Raw genomic sequence first — 18,029 nt, 5'->3', positions numbered from 1 at the left:
CCAGTGCTTTATTGTTCAACGTCTGCCAATGGGTTTAGGGCAACAAGCAACAAATTCTCTTAGAAGGGCTAAGTCGTCATCTGCTGTAAACCTAAGATTCTTTATAGGTTCTTTAGTATTGGAAGAGGTGGAATCCATATTTTGGGCCATATATATTTAATTAAAACTAATCCCATCTACTTAAATATCAAATTACCTAATAAAACTAAAGCAATAATTCAAAATAATTCAAACATAACCTAAAATAAAAGATCTCGCCGGCCGGCTCCGGTTGTCAAATACCCGCACATGCCCATTTAAGCAATTTTTAAACGTTATCAGAGATTATTTAGAAAGAGCGCTTGGTGTAATTGATCCGCAAATAACGTCAGGCGGTAACGTTATTAGCTGGTGTTGCGTTAAAAATTGACTCGCGCATATCGTAACCATGATAAGGTACGCGTAAAAGCGTAAATACTGGATGACGCTATTCGGTTTTCCGATATCTCTCTAATAACTGTGCCGGTCAGGCGCTGTGCACAATTTTAGAGGCCATAAGTGGGCGTGCTATGGGCGCAAACTAGTCACCTAACTAGTGCCCGATTGTTTAATAATCTAAATGTGAAAAAGTTTCTTTATTTTAGAGACTTTTTTATAATTCGATATTTACATCATTTATTCAGAAGTTTTTATCAAACTATATCAAGCCATCTTCATTTAAATATCACTTTCTTATTTCTTACTTATTTACATGTGTATATTCTCCACAGAAATGGTGCCACAAATGTCTGATGATGGAGTATAATCTGACCCTCAAATTTAGTTGGTTTTTAAATAAATATACAGGGTGTCCCAGGCTGGAGCGTGCATTAGAAGTTTCTAGAGAACCACAATATCTAGACCGGAGATTTTTTGCACATCATTGTTTCACAACGAGATCTATCGATTAAAAATATTTTCAATATGGCGGCACTTCCGGATATACCGGAAGATGACGACAACTTTCTTATTTTAAATGGGAGCCTCCATTTTTTATTAAATAGTTAAATTCTATGTAAAATGTTATGAATTTGGAAGAAATACTCTATATCTAACATTAACCGTTTTTGAGAAAAAAATATTTAAAATTTTTGGACGAAAAAAACTGCCTGTCAAAAAGAAGATATGCGCCTATCTATTTCAAAAATTAAATTGCTTGAATGTCATATAATAATGGGTGCAGCTGTCATGGAATTGAGCGATTAAGCAAGTATCATAAATCATTTTTTTTCAATTGGAAACCCACTTTTTTTATTTCACTAGTGAAAAGGCTTTTCAATTCGTTACTTTTTGACTATACATGTTCCTATACCTAAAATAAATCGTTTTTAAGTTATTTAAAATTTAGTTTTAAAGCGCATATTTTTCTTGATTTTAACCAGTCGCCTATGACTTTAAACGTCAAGTGATGTAAAACAATAGATCTGGCTATGTCATATTGTGACACTTTGTTCAAAACGCAATATGTTATCGATCATCATTTACCAACTTTGCGTTGTTTTTTTTTTCAGGGTTTATACAGTATATTATTAATATAATTAATAATATCAACTATTATGTAGATGTCATTAAAGAGCGAAAATACAAGACATATTTTTATAAATACAATTTTTAAACTTTTAAGGCAACAGTATTTACAATATAGGAAATTCAAATAATTTCTTTTCTGACAGATGGAAATAAATTGTCTGACTTTTTGACACTTAATGTCAAAGGAAGCTAGATAAAATCAAGAAAAACATACGTTTTTAAACTATATCTTAAATAACTTAAAAACGATTTATTTTTGGTATAGCAACATGTATAGTTAAAAAGTAACGAATTCTAAAATCTTTTCACTAGTGAAATAAAAAATAATGATTTATGATAACTTAATCGCTCAATTCTATGACAGCTACCGCCATTATCATATGACATTTGAACAATTTAATTTTTGAAATAGTTAGCTACATGTCTTCTCTTTATGTCCTTTGAATAAGAAGACTAAGGAAGGAGCATAATGCTATCCATGTATTCATGAATGGTGGGCGGAAAAAGCTCTCTAGGGTGGGGATCCTTGACAGTTCTGTTTGACGATTCATTTGACACATTTGAATTTGATTTGAAATTTTGTGGATATGTCAGTCTTTACGGAGCTTATTTTATGTTATTTATTATTTATTCTACTACTGATAGTTGTATAAAGGTAGTAAATCTAGATGGAAATTGTGGAAGAACTTAAATTAACAGTGACATTATCGCGATTTATCGAAAAAGATGCGGTAGATCTCGGCAAAAATTGAGTGAAATAATGGAAAAACTTTTCTCTAGTAAGTGACTATATAATATACATACGTGTAGTAAACCGATCATTTATGAAATTCACTTAAATTAACTAAATTATATATTTTTGTTGCATTTTAGCTTTTATTTACTACTTGTCAAAGATCAGATGTCAAAGAATTTTGATACGTTAATTTGACTTACCTGCTTCAGTAGCGTATCGGATGTTTATCTATTTTTATTAGAATTATATATTTTTATAACAATTTTAATAACTACCAACATTTATTCACAACGTAAAATAAAATAACACATTATTGAGTCTACCCCACGTCTACCCTACATCATAGTTTTACATTTTTTAAATAAAATTAGAACCTCACTGATAAACCGGAATTTAAGTCGGCCATATTTGAGGCCCATCGCGGTGTACCTAAGATTTTTGATATGCTCCTTCCTTAGTCTTCTTATTCAAAGTTTATGTCACAGTAGCTGTAGCAATCACTAAATTTGACTTTTAGGCTATACACATTTTTTTGACAGGTAATTTTTTTTCGTCAAAAAATTTTAAATATTTTTTTCTCAAAAACGGTTAATGTTAGATATAGAGTATTTAACAGCAATATTCAGAGAATTTAAGTATGTAATAAAAAATAGGGGCGGCTATTTAAAATAAGAAAGTTGTTGTCCAGTTCCGGTATTTCCGGAAGTGGCGCCATATTGAAAATATTTTTAATCGATAGATCTCGTTGTAAAAGACTGGGACACTCTGTATACATCTAGAAATCTGTGAATTAAACGACAATTTCTATTTGTTTTATTTTTTATTGTTTGACGGTATAAAATGTTCCCAATTGCTTATTAGACCTTTTATCCATCAATTAGAGGTAAGATGTAAAATAAAAAGTATACAGAAATATTCCAAATTTGTTTATTTACAGCTGAATACATTGTGACAAAATACTTGTAAAATAAATTATCAAAACTTATCTAATATCATACCGAGAATTTTTAATATCAACGTCAGTCATTATTTGTTTTAAATCTACACTTATTTGTTTAGAGATACGAAGAAATGTTTGTTAGATCATATTTATTAGAAATATTAATACGTTTTAATTTCTTCTTTCTGGCATAAAATGGGGTAACTTACAGCCTTTTAATTACAAAACGAGATTAAGGATTTCCCTTAAATCAGTACCTTAAATTACCACAATAGAATCGCGTGAGATCGTCATAGTTTCCAGGAGGCGAGGGCCTAAGCAAAGGGCTTCTCATTACTTTGTTGTGTGGATTGTTGATTTCGGTGACGTGGATGTAACACACTGGTTCTTCGCCACATTTAGTCGGTTCTTTGGTGAAGAATCGAATGAAATGTCTTTTCTCACTGGAGGTTTTTTGGACGGGAGTTCTCGGCGTGTTTTCAGTCGAAAAAGACCTAGAACAAATTATATAAATTACGCATATATTCTTGGGAATGCAGTTCAGTTTAATTAATAGACATTATATCAAATCTATGTCCTATTATATTTTTCCCAATATTTTAGTTAGAAAAACGTTTCGACCACAATCTGGTCTTCATTCTTCTTTATTTATTATTCTTCATTATTATTACTTCTTTTATGAATTACTTTATGACGTTACTTTTAATATCACGAGGTGGCTTTGACGATTTTGTCATAATGTCATACTGATTACAACATTATATTAAAATTAAAAAAATGCTAAAAAATAACGATAGAGGCTTGGTTTTAATAAATATTAGTAACGCTAACAGAACTAGGTATATTGCAAAATAAAAACACTAAATCACCACAATACACCAAAACACTTTTACTTTTACACTGGACGCGCGTTTCGCTAACCATGTTAGCAGCATCAGCAGATGATTATAAACTTTTAGAATCATCTGCTGATGATTATAAACTTTTAGAATCATCTGCTGATGATGCTAACATGGTTAGCGAAACGCGCGTCCAGTGTAAAAGTAAAAGTGTTTTGGTGTATTGTGGTGATTTAGTGTTTTTATTTTGCTGTGTAACACCAAAGGTTTCAACCCTCAACTGTAACTAGGTATATTAAAAAAAATAGCCGCCCATACTAAAATATGTTAATAAAAAGTTGGTAGGCAATTCTTTTAGTTTCAATTATCTCAAAAACTGCGACTTTGACTGATTTTGAAGTTATTACAAATTTTGTTGCAAATATTATTCCTAATCTTAAATTGAAAACCTCGTTTCGCTAGCTACTATGGGTGCTACCCTCCTATGGGTGCCCGGTGGCGTAGAGGTACAGGCTCTCGTCTACCAATGAAGAAAGTGGTAGTGGTAATGGTAAGTAGTGGGTTCGATTCCCACACCCGGCATTTTATCAGCCGACTATTTTTATTAAAATAAAAATAGTTTGGGTACCTAGGTCGACTCAGCCTTAAATGAGTACTTGGGATTCACAATCCTGAGGTAATAATAGGCGGTTGAAGCGTAGTGCTAGCCACATTACCTTCCTTGTATACCGAACGGCTCTAGTATGGCAAGCTGTACCTTGCTACTCCCAAGGCGTTAAACGCTATATACGAGAGCTATTATTATTATAACCCCCTCCTATACCCCCTTACCAACCTCCAACCCCCACCAAAAACTAATGGCCAGATTCTCGGGTGCCACAGTATTTTTGTGCCAAATTTGGTTAAAATCGGTTTAGCGGTTTTTGAGTTATCGTGTTACAAACAGACGGACAGACGGACACACAGACACCAAGAAAATATTTTGTATTTAGGTCATTTTTGACCCAAATAACTCATTTTGAGTGAAACTAAAAAAACTTTTTTTTGCCGATCTTAATAGCCTACTATACACCATACCTGTCGGTATGGTCGGTTAATAACTGTAATAATCAAGTGTACATACAAACATTTTTTTATAAAATATAGAATTGAAAATTTGAGTTTCGCCTTGCAGTAGCACAGATACTGTGGTAGTATTTTAATCAAAACAGACATACCTACATATTTGTGCGTGCTGGTGTTCATTTAGTTTGATTTAAATTATGCGTACAAGGTTCAATGATTGCGCAAAATAATACATAAATTTACATTTTCATGTTGAAATTGCAGATGAAATGGTTCGATGAAATTTTTAAGTTTAAACACAGGTACAATACAGTGATATATAGAAATGCATTTTAATCTTTAGGACATAGAAAAAAATCAACTATACTTTCATGCTTTTTTTAATTTTCTCTAAAACGGTATGGAAATTTGGAAAAGTATAAACGGAATTAAACCGTTTTAGAACAAGCAGAAATTTTTATGAAGAATGCATTTTTCTCAAAATGTCAATAATAAATAATATACCGTGTGCTTCTCAAAAGTGGCTCACCCCTATAATTTTTTTATTTTTTCAGTTAAAAAATCGAGATTTGGTATGTTAGTATATTACATAAATTAGGATTGACTGACGTATTTAATTGTTTTCGGCCACTTCCTGTTTCACCGGAAATGACTACAACTTTTGTTTTTTAAATGGCATCCTGGGTATTTTTTTACTTTATTCGATAGAAAATGACAATTTGAATAGAATGACATATCATGTCAACTTGACATTTTCGAATCTGTTTTTTAAGCTAGTTTTTTTTATTTTTTTTATTCTATTCAGAGTGTAATTTTCTATCAATAAAGTAAAAAAATACCGAGGGTGCCATTTAAAAAACAAAAGTTGTAGTCATTTCCGGTGAAACAGGAAGTGGCCGAAAACAATTAAATACGTCAATCAATCCTAATTTATGTCATATACTAACCAAATATACTGCCAAATCAGGTTTTTTATCTAAAAAAATAAAAAAGTTATAGGGGTGAACCATTTTTGAGACGCACCCGGTATTGTTAGTATTTGGAGTAAAAATTACCCTTTTTGCGGCGATGCTGTGCGAAAAATGCATTCTTCACGTTTCACTGATATTATTGATTTATTAGTTTAGCTTGATAGTTTTAGCTTTGATTTATTAGTTTAGCTTTTATTTCTTTATAGGTTGTTTACTACATTAAATCCTGTACTTTATCAACTACATGCCTTGAAGACGGTTAAACTGATATGGCTAATTGTTATTTTAAAATGTTTCTGGTAGTCTAAATAAGAAATATCCCAATAAGGTCTAAAACATTCGGCAACAATTGAATTATTTTTTTCTATAGACTATAGTATCTTATTTTTTTGAAACCTGCAAAATTTGTCATAATAAAAAAATTGGATAATTTAAAGAAACTGCGACAAATTCTTAACACTGGTAACTTTATATCAAGTTGTATATTCCTAAATTTAATAGTATACGAAATATTTACGTTACTTAAAAATTGAACTTTACGTTTTCCCATTCCTGTTTCCCAATTAGATTAAATTTTCCCAACTAGCCGTGACGCTTGGTGTTAAAAAATATATTTTTTTCATTTAACTGGTTATATCGAAAAATATGTTTACCAGTTGTAGTCATGGCTAGTTATAATCCCACAGAAAAAAATTGTATTTTGTTCATGGAAAAATCTTAACTCCCAATGAGATAAATAAACGTGATTTTATTAATTTATCTTGATCCAAGTCTAGTAGTAACCTTTAAAAAATGTAATATCATTAACTTGCGAAGACTTATGGATTCCTCATCAAAAAATATGAAAAATGAAAAAAAGTTCCTGTAAACATGAGTATAGAAATGCATAGTTTTAAAATTACAGGTTGTTAAAACTTTTTAGAATTAGGTCTTTTGTAATTATTTTAAATTCCATTATTTTTTTATTGGAATTTGCTGTAGGTTGGACTAATAAGCGAACATACTGCGGAACACAGTATAAAGAAAAGGATCCTCAGCCTAGTTGCTCTTTCCACAGTGATATAATTAATGAAGAACCAGACATACCAAAATCGGAAATTGAAGCAGCAATAAAAAACCTAAAACATCATAAAGCCCCGGGACCAGATCACATCACGACCTAAATGCTCCAAGCGTCGGGAGATTTTGGTGTGGACATCTTGCACAAGTTGCTTGTTCTTGCTCAGATTGGACCGATTGGTCTATAATAACCATTCACAAAAAAGGATCTCCAGCCAAATGCGACAACTTTCGTACCATTGCGCTAATTTCACATGCCAGTTAGATTCTTCTTCATATCATTAACGAAAGGCTAAAACCGTATATTCAACCACAAATCCCTTCAGAACAAGCAGAGTTCACAAGAGGTCGAGGAACACGTGAACAAATTTTGAATATCCGTCAGATTATCGAACAGGCCCGAGAATTTAACAATCCGCTCTATATTTCTTTCAAAGACTATCGAAAATCTTTTGACAAAGTCAAATGGTCAAAACTAAGGATGGTTCTTAAAGAAATGGGCGTGCCTCTTCATTTGATTTCATTGATTCAGAATCGCGTTACTTCGGAAGACTTTCAGCCTACCTGTGGTGTTAGGCAGGGGTGCATACTGTCTCCTCAGTTATTCAATATATATAATTAATATATATATATATATATATATATATATATATATATATATATATATATATATATATATATATATATATATATATATATATATATATATATATATATATATATATATATATATATATATATATATATATATATATATATATATATATATATATATATATATATATATATATATATACTGAATATATCATGACAAGGGCACTGGAACATTGGCAAGGAGGGACCATAATTAATGGTCACAAAATCACCAACCTCAAATTTGCAGACGATACGGTACTTCTAGCGAGAAACGAAGAAGAGTTACTGCAGCTTCTAAAATTGGTTGAAGACGAAAGTGAGAAACTTGGACTTGAAATTAATCTCTCTAAAACAAAAATTTTGATTGTCGACAGGCAAAACAACAACAAACCTGATGTAGTGAGCATTGGTCGTTCTGAGGTTGTAAGTCAATATATATATCTTGGGTCACTTATAAACAACACAGGGTCGTTAGAAGGGGAAATAAGAAGAAGATGTGAAATAACAAGAGTGGCAGTGCGAAAACTCTCAAAGATATGGCGAGACAAAAATATATCTAAACACATAAAAAAAGGCTTGTTCACTGCCTAATATTTCCTATATTAATGTATGGCTCCGAGTCCTGGACGATGATACAGTCAGAAATGAAAAAAATGACGCAACTGAGATGTACTGTTGGCGACGAATGCTCAGAATTCCCTGGACTGCCAATGAATCCATAATCCAAGAACTGAACATCACAGAACGCCTCTCAACTTCTATATAGTCACGTATACTTAAATATTTCGGTCACGTTATGAGGAGGGATACTGACTGTATGGAAAAACTCATTATACAGGACAAGGTTCCGGGAAGAAGACCAAGAGGCCGCTCACCCTCCGGATGGATAGATCACCTATCAAAGATCACCCACAAGCCACTGCACACGCTTGTACATGAAGCACAAGACAGGGAATTATGGTGACAAATATCATACATCACCTGACCACTACATTCCTCTTGTAGGAATAAAGACAGAGAGAGAGAGAGGACTAATAATAATTATAATTAATAGTAAGAATATCTAATAATAAATTAGATAAAATAAATTATTTATTAATTTTATTTTATTAATTGTGATTATCTATCTAATCAAGGAGATCGAAATCTACAAAATATCAAGATACAACTTTTAATTAAACGGTCTATACAATTCTGCAATCAAAAGAAAAAAGTCAGTGGCGTACATGTTTTTTTTTTCCAAAAATATTCCAATGATAACCCGTATGCACGTCGCTGATGAATCTAGCGACACTTTTTAGTATTAAAATATGCAGCACTTAGTATACTTTTACCCTCAAAATTTCATTCCAATCACTAAAAGCACTTAAATAATAAATCGAAAAAAAAATGAAGAATTTAACCGCTTGTAGCGACGAAACAAAACAGAATCGTACCTATGTTGATATGAAAAATAAATCTTATTTTTACGTGAGGAATCTACCCACGAGAGATGGCACATGTTTTCTGAAACACTCTGTACATTATGTTTTTAAACTTCCAAAATATCGTTGACAAAACAATTTTAATAATTTAAAAATAAAAATGTTTTCATAAATTTACACAACTATGACAAACAAATTGATGGAAATGCAAAAACGTGCGAATATTTGGCTGGTATAATCACAGTTTAAATAATATATTCTTTAAACTGTGGTACAATGTTATAAAATAATAAAATTTGACACTTACCAGTTGAATATCGAGATGAAACTCTCGTAGGCGGACTGCCAAAACCACAAAAACTGCAGGATGACGAAATCTACCAAGCTAATTTGGTTCTTCATGTTGTCTGGAACATTAATCAGTTTACATCTTACTTGTAACGTTAATATTGGAATGGTTATTCGGCTAGTCTGGTCCCGATGCACGCCGACAAAAATTGTTTATACCAGTCGAGGTGACTAATGTTTGTTTCTCGGTAGCTTTCAATAGCATCGGAATTTTTTGTTGTGATTTTCTTTCTGGATGCAAGAGCAATTCGTTCGGCGCGTGTCAGTATGTGGAAGACACCGAAAACACTGATGGAGAAGTGTATTCCTAGGCGTACTAATTATTAAAGGAGTGCTGATTACTAACAAGGAATAGAGATTCGTTTATTGTTTCAAGTTTATTAATTTATGGCGTCACTAGGTTACGAGTCGTTCTACCGAAAGTGGAAGTTTTGAGTTGTAGAAATTATTTAGACTGAAGTTTCGTTTACTTGAAATCAGTTATGTATGAAATATTTGTTTATTTAGTATTTGGAAGCCTTCAGCGAATCAGATTCAAGAGTACGCCACGAATCACGATTATCGTAAATTCTTCGAGGCTGTAAAAGAAGTATACGGTCCAACTAAGAAGGTAAGCTGCCCAATCATGGCACAAAATGGCGAACTTCTAAAAGAGGAAGAACAAATCAGAAATCGCTGGAAAGAACATTACAGCCATATCCTTAACCAAGAAAACAACCCCAATATGGAAGCACTAAACACAATACCTCAGTATAACAGCCTCGATGTATTAGACATCCCAATAACAGAACATGAAATAAAGACCTCCATAAAACAGCTTAAAAACAACAAATCAGCTGGCTGTGACGCGATTCCGGCGGAAATCTATAAGTGTGCAAGTAAAGAACTTATTGGTCATCTTAAGGCTCTCTTCGATGTCGTATGGGAAAGCGGAGAGGTACCTCAGGACTTTCGCAACGCGAATATACTGAATAATTTAAGAACACAGGAAGTGCATCAGATTGCGGAAATTACCGTGGAATTTCGCTATTGGCTATCGGCGGAAAAATTCTTGCAAAAATAATGTCAAACCGCCTGCACCCATATATAGAAAAAATCCTTCCAGAATCGCAAACGGGTTTTCGTACCAACCGCGGCACCGTCGATTCCATATTTTCCATCCGTCAACTACAGGAAAAAGCAATAGAGCAGCAGTCTAAACTTTATGTTGCATTCATCGATCTAACAAAAGCCTTCGACTCTGTGAACAGAGATGCGCTTTGGGCAATTATGAAAAAGTTCGAAGTACCCAACAAATTTCTTACACTGTGTAAAAGCCTCCATAACAACAACAAGTCAAGAGTGTCACATCATAGATCACTGAGCGACCCATTCCTAACAAATACAGGAGTTAGGCAGGTCTTAGCGCCTCTCCTATTCAACATATTCATGGCAGCGCTCTCCATTATAGTGGACAGCAAACTGCAGGAGAGAGGATTGGGCATATACCGATATGACGGCGGTCTGTTCAACATAAAGACTCAGGGCTTTTTTTTTTTTTTTTTTTTTTTTGGTGAGGGGTGGTTGAAAAATCTTTTATAGACGAATAGTGATCATTTCCATGACCATCTCGAGAGAGATGGTCATAGGAATAAGCCCTAGACAGTGTGGGACTCGTGTTGATACCCACTAAAAAAAGTCCACCTCCGAGGAATCAGCCGCCGAAGAATGGTCAGCTATTATTCCTGCTAGTATGTGGGGAATAGACTCAGGGCAAAAACACGTACAAAATTTATCACAGAACTTCAGTAGGCTGACGACTGCGCTCTAGTTGCAAACACGGTACAGCAATTACAAGAAATGTTGAACACATATACCTGGGCATACGAGGCTTTGGGCCTTAAGCTAAACATCGACAAAACTAAAATCATGTGCACTCCCCCGGAAGATCACAACAATGCTATGAAAATCGGAGAACAGCTATTGGAATATGTGGCGGAATTTAATTACCTTGACAGTTTGATTTCGGAAAAGGCCAATATTGAAATTCAGCACAGGATTAGTAGCGCCTCAAGAGCATTCTGGAAATTAAAAAGACAGGGTTTTCTACAATCATGACTTGAGTACATATACAAAACTTGCAGTGTACCGAGCAATTATAATCCCCACCATGTTATATGGGAGCGAAACCTGGGTGCCGTACCGCCGACACATGAACGCATTAAACAAGTTGCAACAGAGACACCTTAGACAACTCTTAAGAGTCCGGTGGTTCCATCATGTCTCAAAGGTATCGGTCCTTGAAAAAGATAACTGAGAGTATTGAAGTCATGGTCACAAAATCCCGCTTAAAATGGGCTGGTCACGTATGCAGAATGCAAGAAAACCGCATACCATACCAGTATCGGGCTTTTCAGTCACAGAAAAGCTCACGAAAGAAAACGCCTTGCGTGACCATCTTCTTTATGTGTGTCGAATACTCGTCAGCGAGTAACGGCTGTATGTATATGTACGTATATGTAAAAGATGTCCAAATCGTATTTTTAATCATATCTCAATTTTTTAAAATGAAAGGATGGTGGCTCATTAGCATATTTGGGGAAAGCATTTGTTTACGAATAATTTGGTATACCACACAATTGGTATTTCGAGTCAAATTGTCGTTATGGTTCGCATGTTGCAATTTCAAATAAACAATATTTGAAAATGTTAAAGTTGACATATGATATGTCTTATACGAGTATTCAGAGTGTCATTTCTATCGAATAAAGTAACAAAGTACCCGGGGTGCCATTTAAAAATCAAAAGTTGTAGTTATCTCCGGTGAAACAGGAAGTGACCGAAAACAATTGAATACGTCAATACCAGACCTTGCAGTCGAAAAAATTGTTGTTCTCTTTAGAACCGATTATAGTGCGAAGTGTAGAAGATGCCGAAGCAGCTTAACAGCCTTTGCAAAAATTCATCGCAGCCTTATTAGAATATTTTGAACGGGAAAGCGGTAAAAATGGCCCTTTATGTCCATTAAGTGTCATTAAGGAGGTGAATTTTGCTAATTTAAATAATACCTGTTTATATATTTATAATTAATGCATTTTCGTTTCCTAAATATTTTGATTAATAGAAGATATTTAAAAGTGGGCAACGCTGTGCCGGTCAAGCTTAATCACGCTACTAAAACTTTATTTGGTATGATCTATAGCTAAGTTAATTGTAAATATAAAATTATTAATATTTTTGTGGAGTTTAAAAATCACCAAATTTCTTATTTTCAGAGAATGGATCACGTGTCCCTGAAATACCAGTACATTTGCACTAAGTTACTTAACGTCTATGACTTAGAAACGATCGATACTCTATCGAATTTTTCATCGTCTTCAACTGATATTCCTATCGATTTAAGTACTTAAATAGAAAATACAGGTATTTATCTACGTTCTACCAGTCCTACGTTTATTTCAGTAATTTTAACAACAACGAAAGACTATATATCTGATTTTTATTGTTGAAAAACCGGCCAATGTTATTGCTTTATTTTTAACGATGGACAGTGGTATATGCTCTGTCTATTTATAGATCATTCAGGACAGTGAATAGGATTTATTTTTTCTTAATTGGTGATTAAATTGAAATAGAAATCCAAGCGAATATAACGATTCGAATATATGTATCATTCTAGTATGGGTGGCCGTTAATTTTTTTTATAAATTTTATTAACAAACGACATAAGCTATGTAGAATGTAGAATGAGTGAGAGGGGGTTAATAGGGTTCCCAACTTGAGCATCGGCGATTCCGGGACAATTATTTTTAAGTTTTTAAATAATTGAAACAAAACATTAAATATTAGAAATTCAAATATATTATATGTAAATGTGATTTTTTTGGTCCCGGCCAAGGCAAAATTTTCGCCGGGACAAACTTTCTGATTCCTGGTTAATCCCGGTCAAACCGGGACGGTTGGGAACCCTAGGGGTTAATCACTGCGACCTTAAAGATCTATTGTGCCCCCCTTCCTTGAGTCATTACACAGTCTATAACCCATGATACCTCTGTTGTAGAGGGGACAGGGTATTTCCCATCCTCCTCTGACAACACATGTTCTTCCTCCGAGGGTACACACCCTTCCACGGTTGGAGTTTGGCCCTCCGTGCCCTTCACAGTCGAGGAGCTTGCCTCCGGCTTAGGTACCCGTGAGGTGGAGGCTGGAGGATCTGTCTCCATTTTCTCCACCTCTTTAACTTAGTCTCTATAGACCTGATACCGGTGTTCTCCCGTATCTATAATAGAGGATATGCCCCTCTTTCTCTATTGCCTTCTTGCACTGAGAGAAAAAACGTTGTAAAATCAAAAATAATGCTAATGAATCAAATAAAATCAAACATGTTTTGGCCTCATTAATGGTCATAATTGAATTAATAAGATATCTATTGATTTTATGCATATACTCGTACATATAAAACATACATGATCATTGTCATTGTTAGTGGTATATCAGATTTAGAATAAAAATGCTGCCTATTTGATTTAAAGAAATATACATTTGTTTATTAGTGTTTTCCTTTTGTTTTTCAAATACATTCCTTTTATTTCAAGCTTTTATATTTTTATATTTTCAAATGCAATGCTTAATCATTTATTAATATGTCACTTTGTTTAAAGCTTGAGTTGATTTTAATCGAATAGGATCAGTACTAACAATTTAAATGAAATAAATATCAAATTTATTAGGAAAATAACTTTATTTCGGAATTAATCTTTTGGTGATAAGTAGGTAAATACAATTGTATTGAATGTCTTCCAAAATAAAAAAAAAATAGATATAAGGGTATCCTCGTGAATTTTGTCTAGTGATGAATGGTTTTTGTAATGTCCTGGAATTGATCTGTCTTTATTAGATTCCTTCAAAGGTCACAGAGATTCTAAAAAAGAAAGCAACGTTTAGTTAAATATATGATATACTTTTCTCCATCTAAAAACTGGAGTTAACCTAAAACAGAAATTTTTCTATACAGGGTATACAGGATTTGCAGGTTTTCTGAATCGTATAATTGCAAAAAACAGTATTTTTTAGGTTCCTAACGCCACTATAGATGAGAAAACCGCGCTATGTTGAATTTAAAAAAGTGGGATTCTTAAATTTCTTGAAAGACTCGAAAGTCAATCACTCAATCTTTCGCGAACCAAACCAAACCACCCGGTACAAATTTCTGTTCTGTACAGGATGAGTCAACGATAAGAGTTGTTTGGAGGTTTACAAATAAATGTTAAATACAAGAGTTATAGGGAAGGTTGAGATACACGTTTTAAATTATTGTAGAATATACTGGGTGCTTCATAAAGTAAAAAAAATAAGGAAGGTTGGAAAAAATATATTTTTTATTTATTTATTAATATCTCTGATATTATCAAAATATATTTACTCATATATTATAATATATTATGTAAAGTAGTCCAAAAGGAAGCCAAAAATGCAATAATATACAGGGTGTTCCATTAAAAAAAAACATACCGATCCACTTACATATTTTTGAGCCACCCTATAGAAGTTGAAATATTTTCCTGAAATACATCCTCGTACATACTTTAGGTTTGGACTTAAACAAAATTGTGAAGTTTATTATTCTAGAAGCCACAGATGCCCGACGCGCTACTGCCGGACCCTGTATATTATAAAAAAATATATTATTAGGTAAAAAAGTTATAGAATTTTACGTAGAATTTAAAAAATAAAATAAAAAATAGGGTTGTTTCAAATGTTTAAAAAACATGTTATATCCGCAACACTTTTTTGAAGCACTCTGTATATTCTACAATAATTTTAAAATGTGTATCTTAAGTTTCCCTATAACTTTTATATTTAACATTTTTTGTAAATCTCAAAACAAATGATATAATGACCTTACTCTATTGTTGACACACCCTGTAAATTCTGTAATGTTCATCAATATATTTTTTTACCTTTTATACTGGTACGAGCTGTAGTAAGTTCCACCTTTTTAACAATTTTGCTAGCTTCGTATTCCTCTACATCTGAATTCTCATCATCTAGTGAAATATTACTTTGCAAATTTGAATTCTAAACAACTACTTAAACAATACATTACTTGTAAACAATACAATTCTCCTTTTTGTCACTAACAACTGTCATATACAATAAATATCATTGTACTATTCAAAATAATGGAACGCCACAAAAATCATACAACAACGTGTGGCTGATCGGGCTTATCCCGTCAATACCGCCAAACACCATCTTTCGATGTCCACCTCAAATGCATGACTTTCTATTGGCAAATATTAATCACGTGGCAAAAGCCTAACAGAAATGTTAGCGATTCTTATAGAAATAAAATACTCTCGTGCTTACAGTACGTCTGTCCGTTCTGTAGCTACGGGGTATCCGTGAGAGGGGAAACGATATTCTCTCCATGTTTTTCGTAAAAAATTAGACGACGCGTCCCATCAATAAAAAGTCGACAAATTTGCAAGTAGCCAATAAAATGAGTGGGCGTAGCGATTTGCGGTGACGTACTCGTCAAGTCGACGTATAAAATATATTGTTGTTTATTTAAATGTTTTTTGTCCGCATTCCTTTCATAGACACAGATCCAGCAGACGAACTGTAAAATAAATTTATTATAAGGATGTCTTATTGGAATAAATAGACAAGCAACACTTTTCAAAAATAATAAGGCAATGCCAGTTTATTTTAAACGTGGTTCTTTTGAAACATATAGAGTAATAATTACTTTAAAAGGACTAAATATTAGATATCCGATAAAACAGTATTCACTTTATTTCGAATGCTTTAATTTTTATTATGTATATAAAACAATATTATATTATCAGCAATCGTTTATAAAACAAATAATTAGGTAAATCGAATTCCATAGAACGTGTTAAATATTTTAACGTGATTTACTGTGCATTTTACAATGCATTTTTTTTCTGAGTGTGGATTTGAGGTTAATTCCTATTGTGACGACCTGACCATGATTCTCCTCCCTCGAGTTGATGACTCGCCAACTCGATGTCCTTACATTGAAGTTCTGACCCTGGATAAGGCTCAGCAGGTAGGTGGTGTCTTTCCCCTTGCTCCTCGGCAAAAAGACCGTGATGGTCGCCCCTTTAGAGATGTTTTCTCCCTTCACTGCAACCAGTTCCGACCCCAGCCAATTTTTAAGCTTAGGTGCGATTTCCACCAACCAATTCGCCGATTCTTGAGATACACAATCTATGAGGATCATGCCCACCCGAAAGTGTTCCTGCTATCCCTGCAAAACGCAACTGACCCACATTTTGTAGATTGTTGTGTTGCGATCCGATCGACACGTACTACTTCGTCCATAGCCTCTTCTAGAGACGTTTGCTGGTTGGTGGTCAGAGCTACCTCTGGTAAATCCTTTGGCAGCACCGCCATTTTCACATGTCCAGCAATAGCGGCAAAGTTGGTGATACAAATGACATAAACTAACGTCGCGTCGTTTGTCAGCAATTTTGTAACGAGAAAAAGACGACCATATATACTCGTACACACATATAATATACCGATTTGGTCATTTTAGAAGTGTGGTCTGGATTTTAACGTGTAAGACAGTGATGTAAGCAGCTTAATGGAAAACCAAATGTATTAAAAAGAGACAAAAGTTGGGTTGATACGTTTCTATTATGCGATATTGCCGGATTTTGCATCAAAAGTTTGAACCGCACCCGTAGGCGTTTATGGAATATGTTGGATCTAGAGTTGGAATCTTATTTTTCAGAATTAGTTACTCATTTTACTAGAGATGAACTAGATTATATTTAGCTTAGATATATTATCTTCATTTGAGTAGTATACATGAAAGTTTTTAAAATAGTCTATTTTTTTCTACACAAATTTTTCTATAAACTTAAAAACTGGCAACACTCAGAGCTGCAAGCTCACAGAAAACTTAAGTCTTTTTTTGACTTAAATCATTTTAATGACTTAAATCATTTGATTTTAAGTCATATTTCGAAAGCTGACTTAAGACTTAAAGTTTAAGTCATTTTCAAAATGACTTGTGACTTAAGTCTTTAATCCGAAATAAAAAATGATTTAAGTCATTAGAAAAAGATTTAAGTCTTTTTGGAAAAGATTTAAGTCTTTAAAAAAGATTTAAATCTTTTTTTAAGTTTTCGTGGAAAATATCCTTGTACCTTTTGAGTTGTCCACACGGTAAAGAAGAGATTTCGGTAGGCGGTTTTCTTGCATCCTGCCCATCTAAATCCCTAAGCGGGATTTAGTAATCATGACTACAGCGCTCTCATACGTTTGAGACATAGTGGTACCATTTGATTCTTAAGGGTTATCTAAGATGTTTCTGTTGCAACTTGTTTAATGTATTCATTGTTCGGTACACTGCAAGTTTCGTTTTTATGCTGAAGTCATTGATTACAGTAAACCCTGTCTTTTAATTTCCAGAATGTTCTTGAGACGCTGCTAATTCTGTGCTGAATT

At 33.4% G+C, this 18,029-nt stretch overlaps 1 protein-coding gene and 1 long non-coding RNA gene across 2 annotated transcripts; both read right to left on the bottom strand.

Moving 5' to 3' along the window:
• Positions 1-3,195: 3,195 nt before the first annotated feature.
• LOC115874720 lies at positions 3,196-9,903 on the bottom strand. Its single transcript, XM_030889969.1, has 2 exons — positions 9,526-9,903; positions 3,196-3,718 (listed from the first exon to the last, which is right to left on the bottom strand). The coding sequence occupies exons 1-2, from the start codon at positions 9,618-9,620 to the stop codon at positions 3,475-3,477; spliced, it is 339 nt and encodes a 112-aa protein (XP_030745829.1). The 5' UTR covers positions 9,621-9,903; the 3' UTR covers positions 3,196-3,474.
• Positions 9,904-14,381: 4,478 nt separating this feature from the next.
• On the bottom strand, positions 14,382-15,870 carry LOC115874447. The gene is made up of 3 exons (XR_004048845.1): positions 15,652-15,870; positions 15,506-15,592; positions 14,382-14,466 (listed from the first exon to the last, which is right to left on the bottom strand). It is a non-coding gene; the product is annotated as an uncharacterized LOC115874447 (long non-coding RNA).
• Between the last annotated feature and the right edge of the window lie 2,159 nt (positions 15,871-18,029).

This window comes from Sitophilus oryzae, unplaced genomic scaffold (assembly GCF_002938485.1).
Source record: "Sitophilus oryzae breed Bouriz unplaced genomic scaffold, Soryzae_2.0 scaffold_1297_pilon_pilon, whole genome shotgun sequence".
Classification (NCBI taxonomy): domain Eukaryota; kingdom Metazoa; phylum Arthropoda; class Insecta; order Coleoptera; family Curculionidae; genus Sitophilus; species Sitophilus oryzae.
The sequence above is the reverse complement of the archived record's forward strand: the minus strand, read 5'-3'. Positions and strand labels throughout refer to the sequence as shown.

What these genes read in the sequence shown, in the direction of transcription:
- LOC115874720 (XM_030889969.1), bottom strand. Translation starts at nt 9,620, where the DNA reads ATGAAGAACCAAATTAGCTTGGTAGATTTCGTCATCCTGCAGTTTTTG. An exon ending in TTCATCTCGATATTCAACTG is followed by an intron (nt 3,719 to 9,525) that starts GTAAGTGTCAAA and finishes AATTTGTTCTAG; the next exon opens with GTCTTTTTCGACTGAAAACA.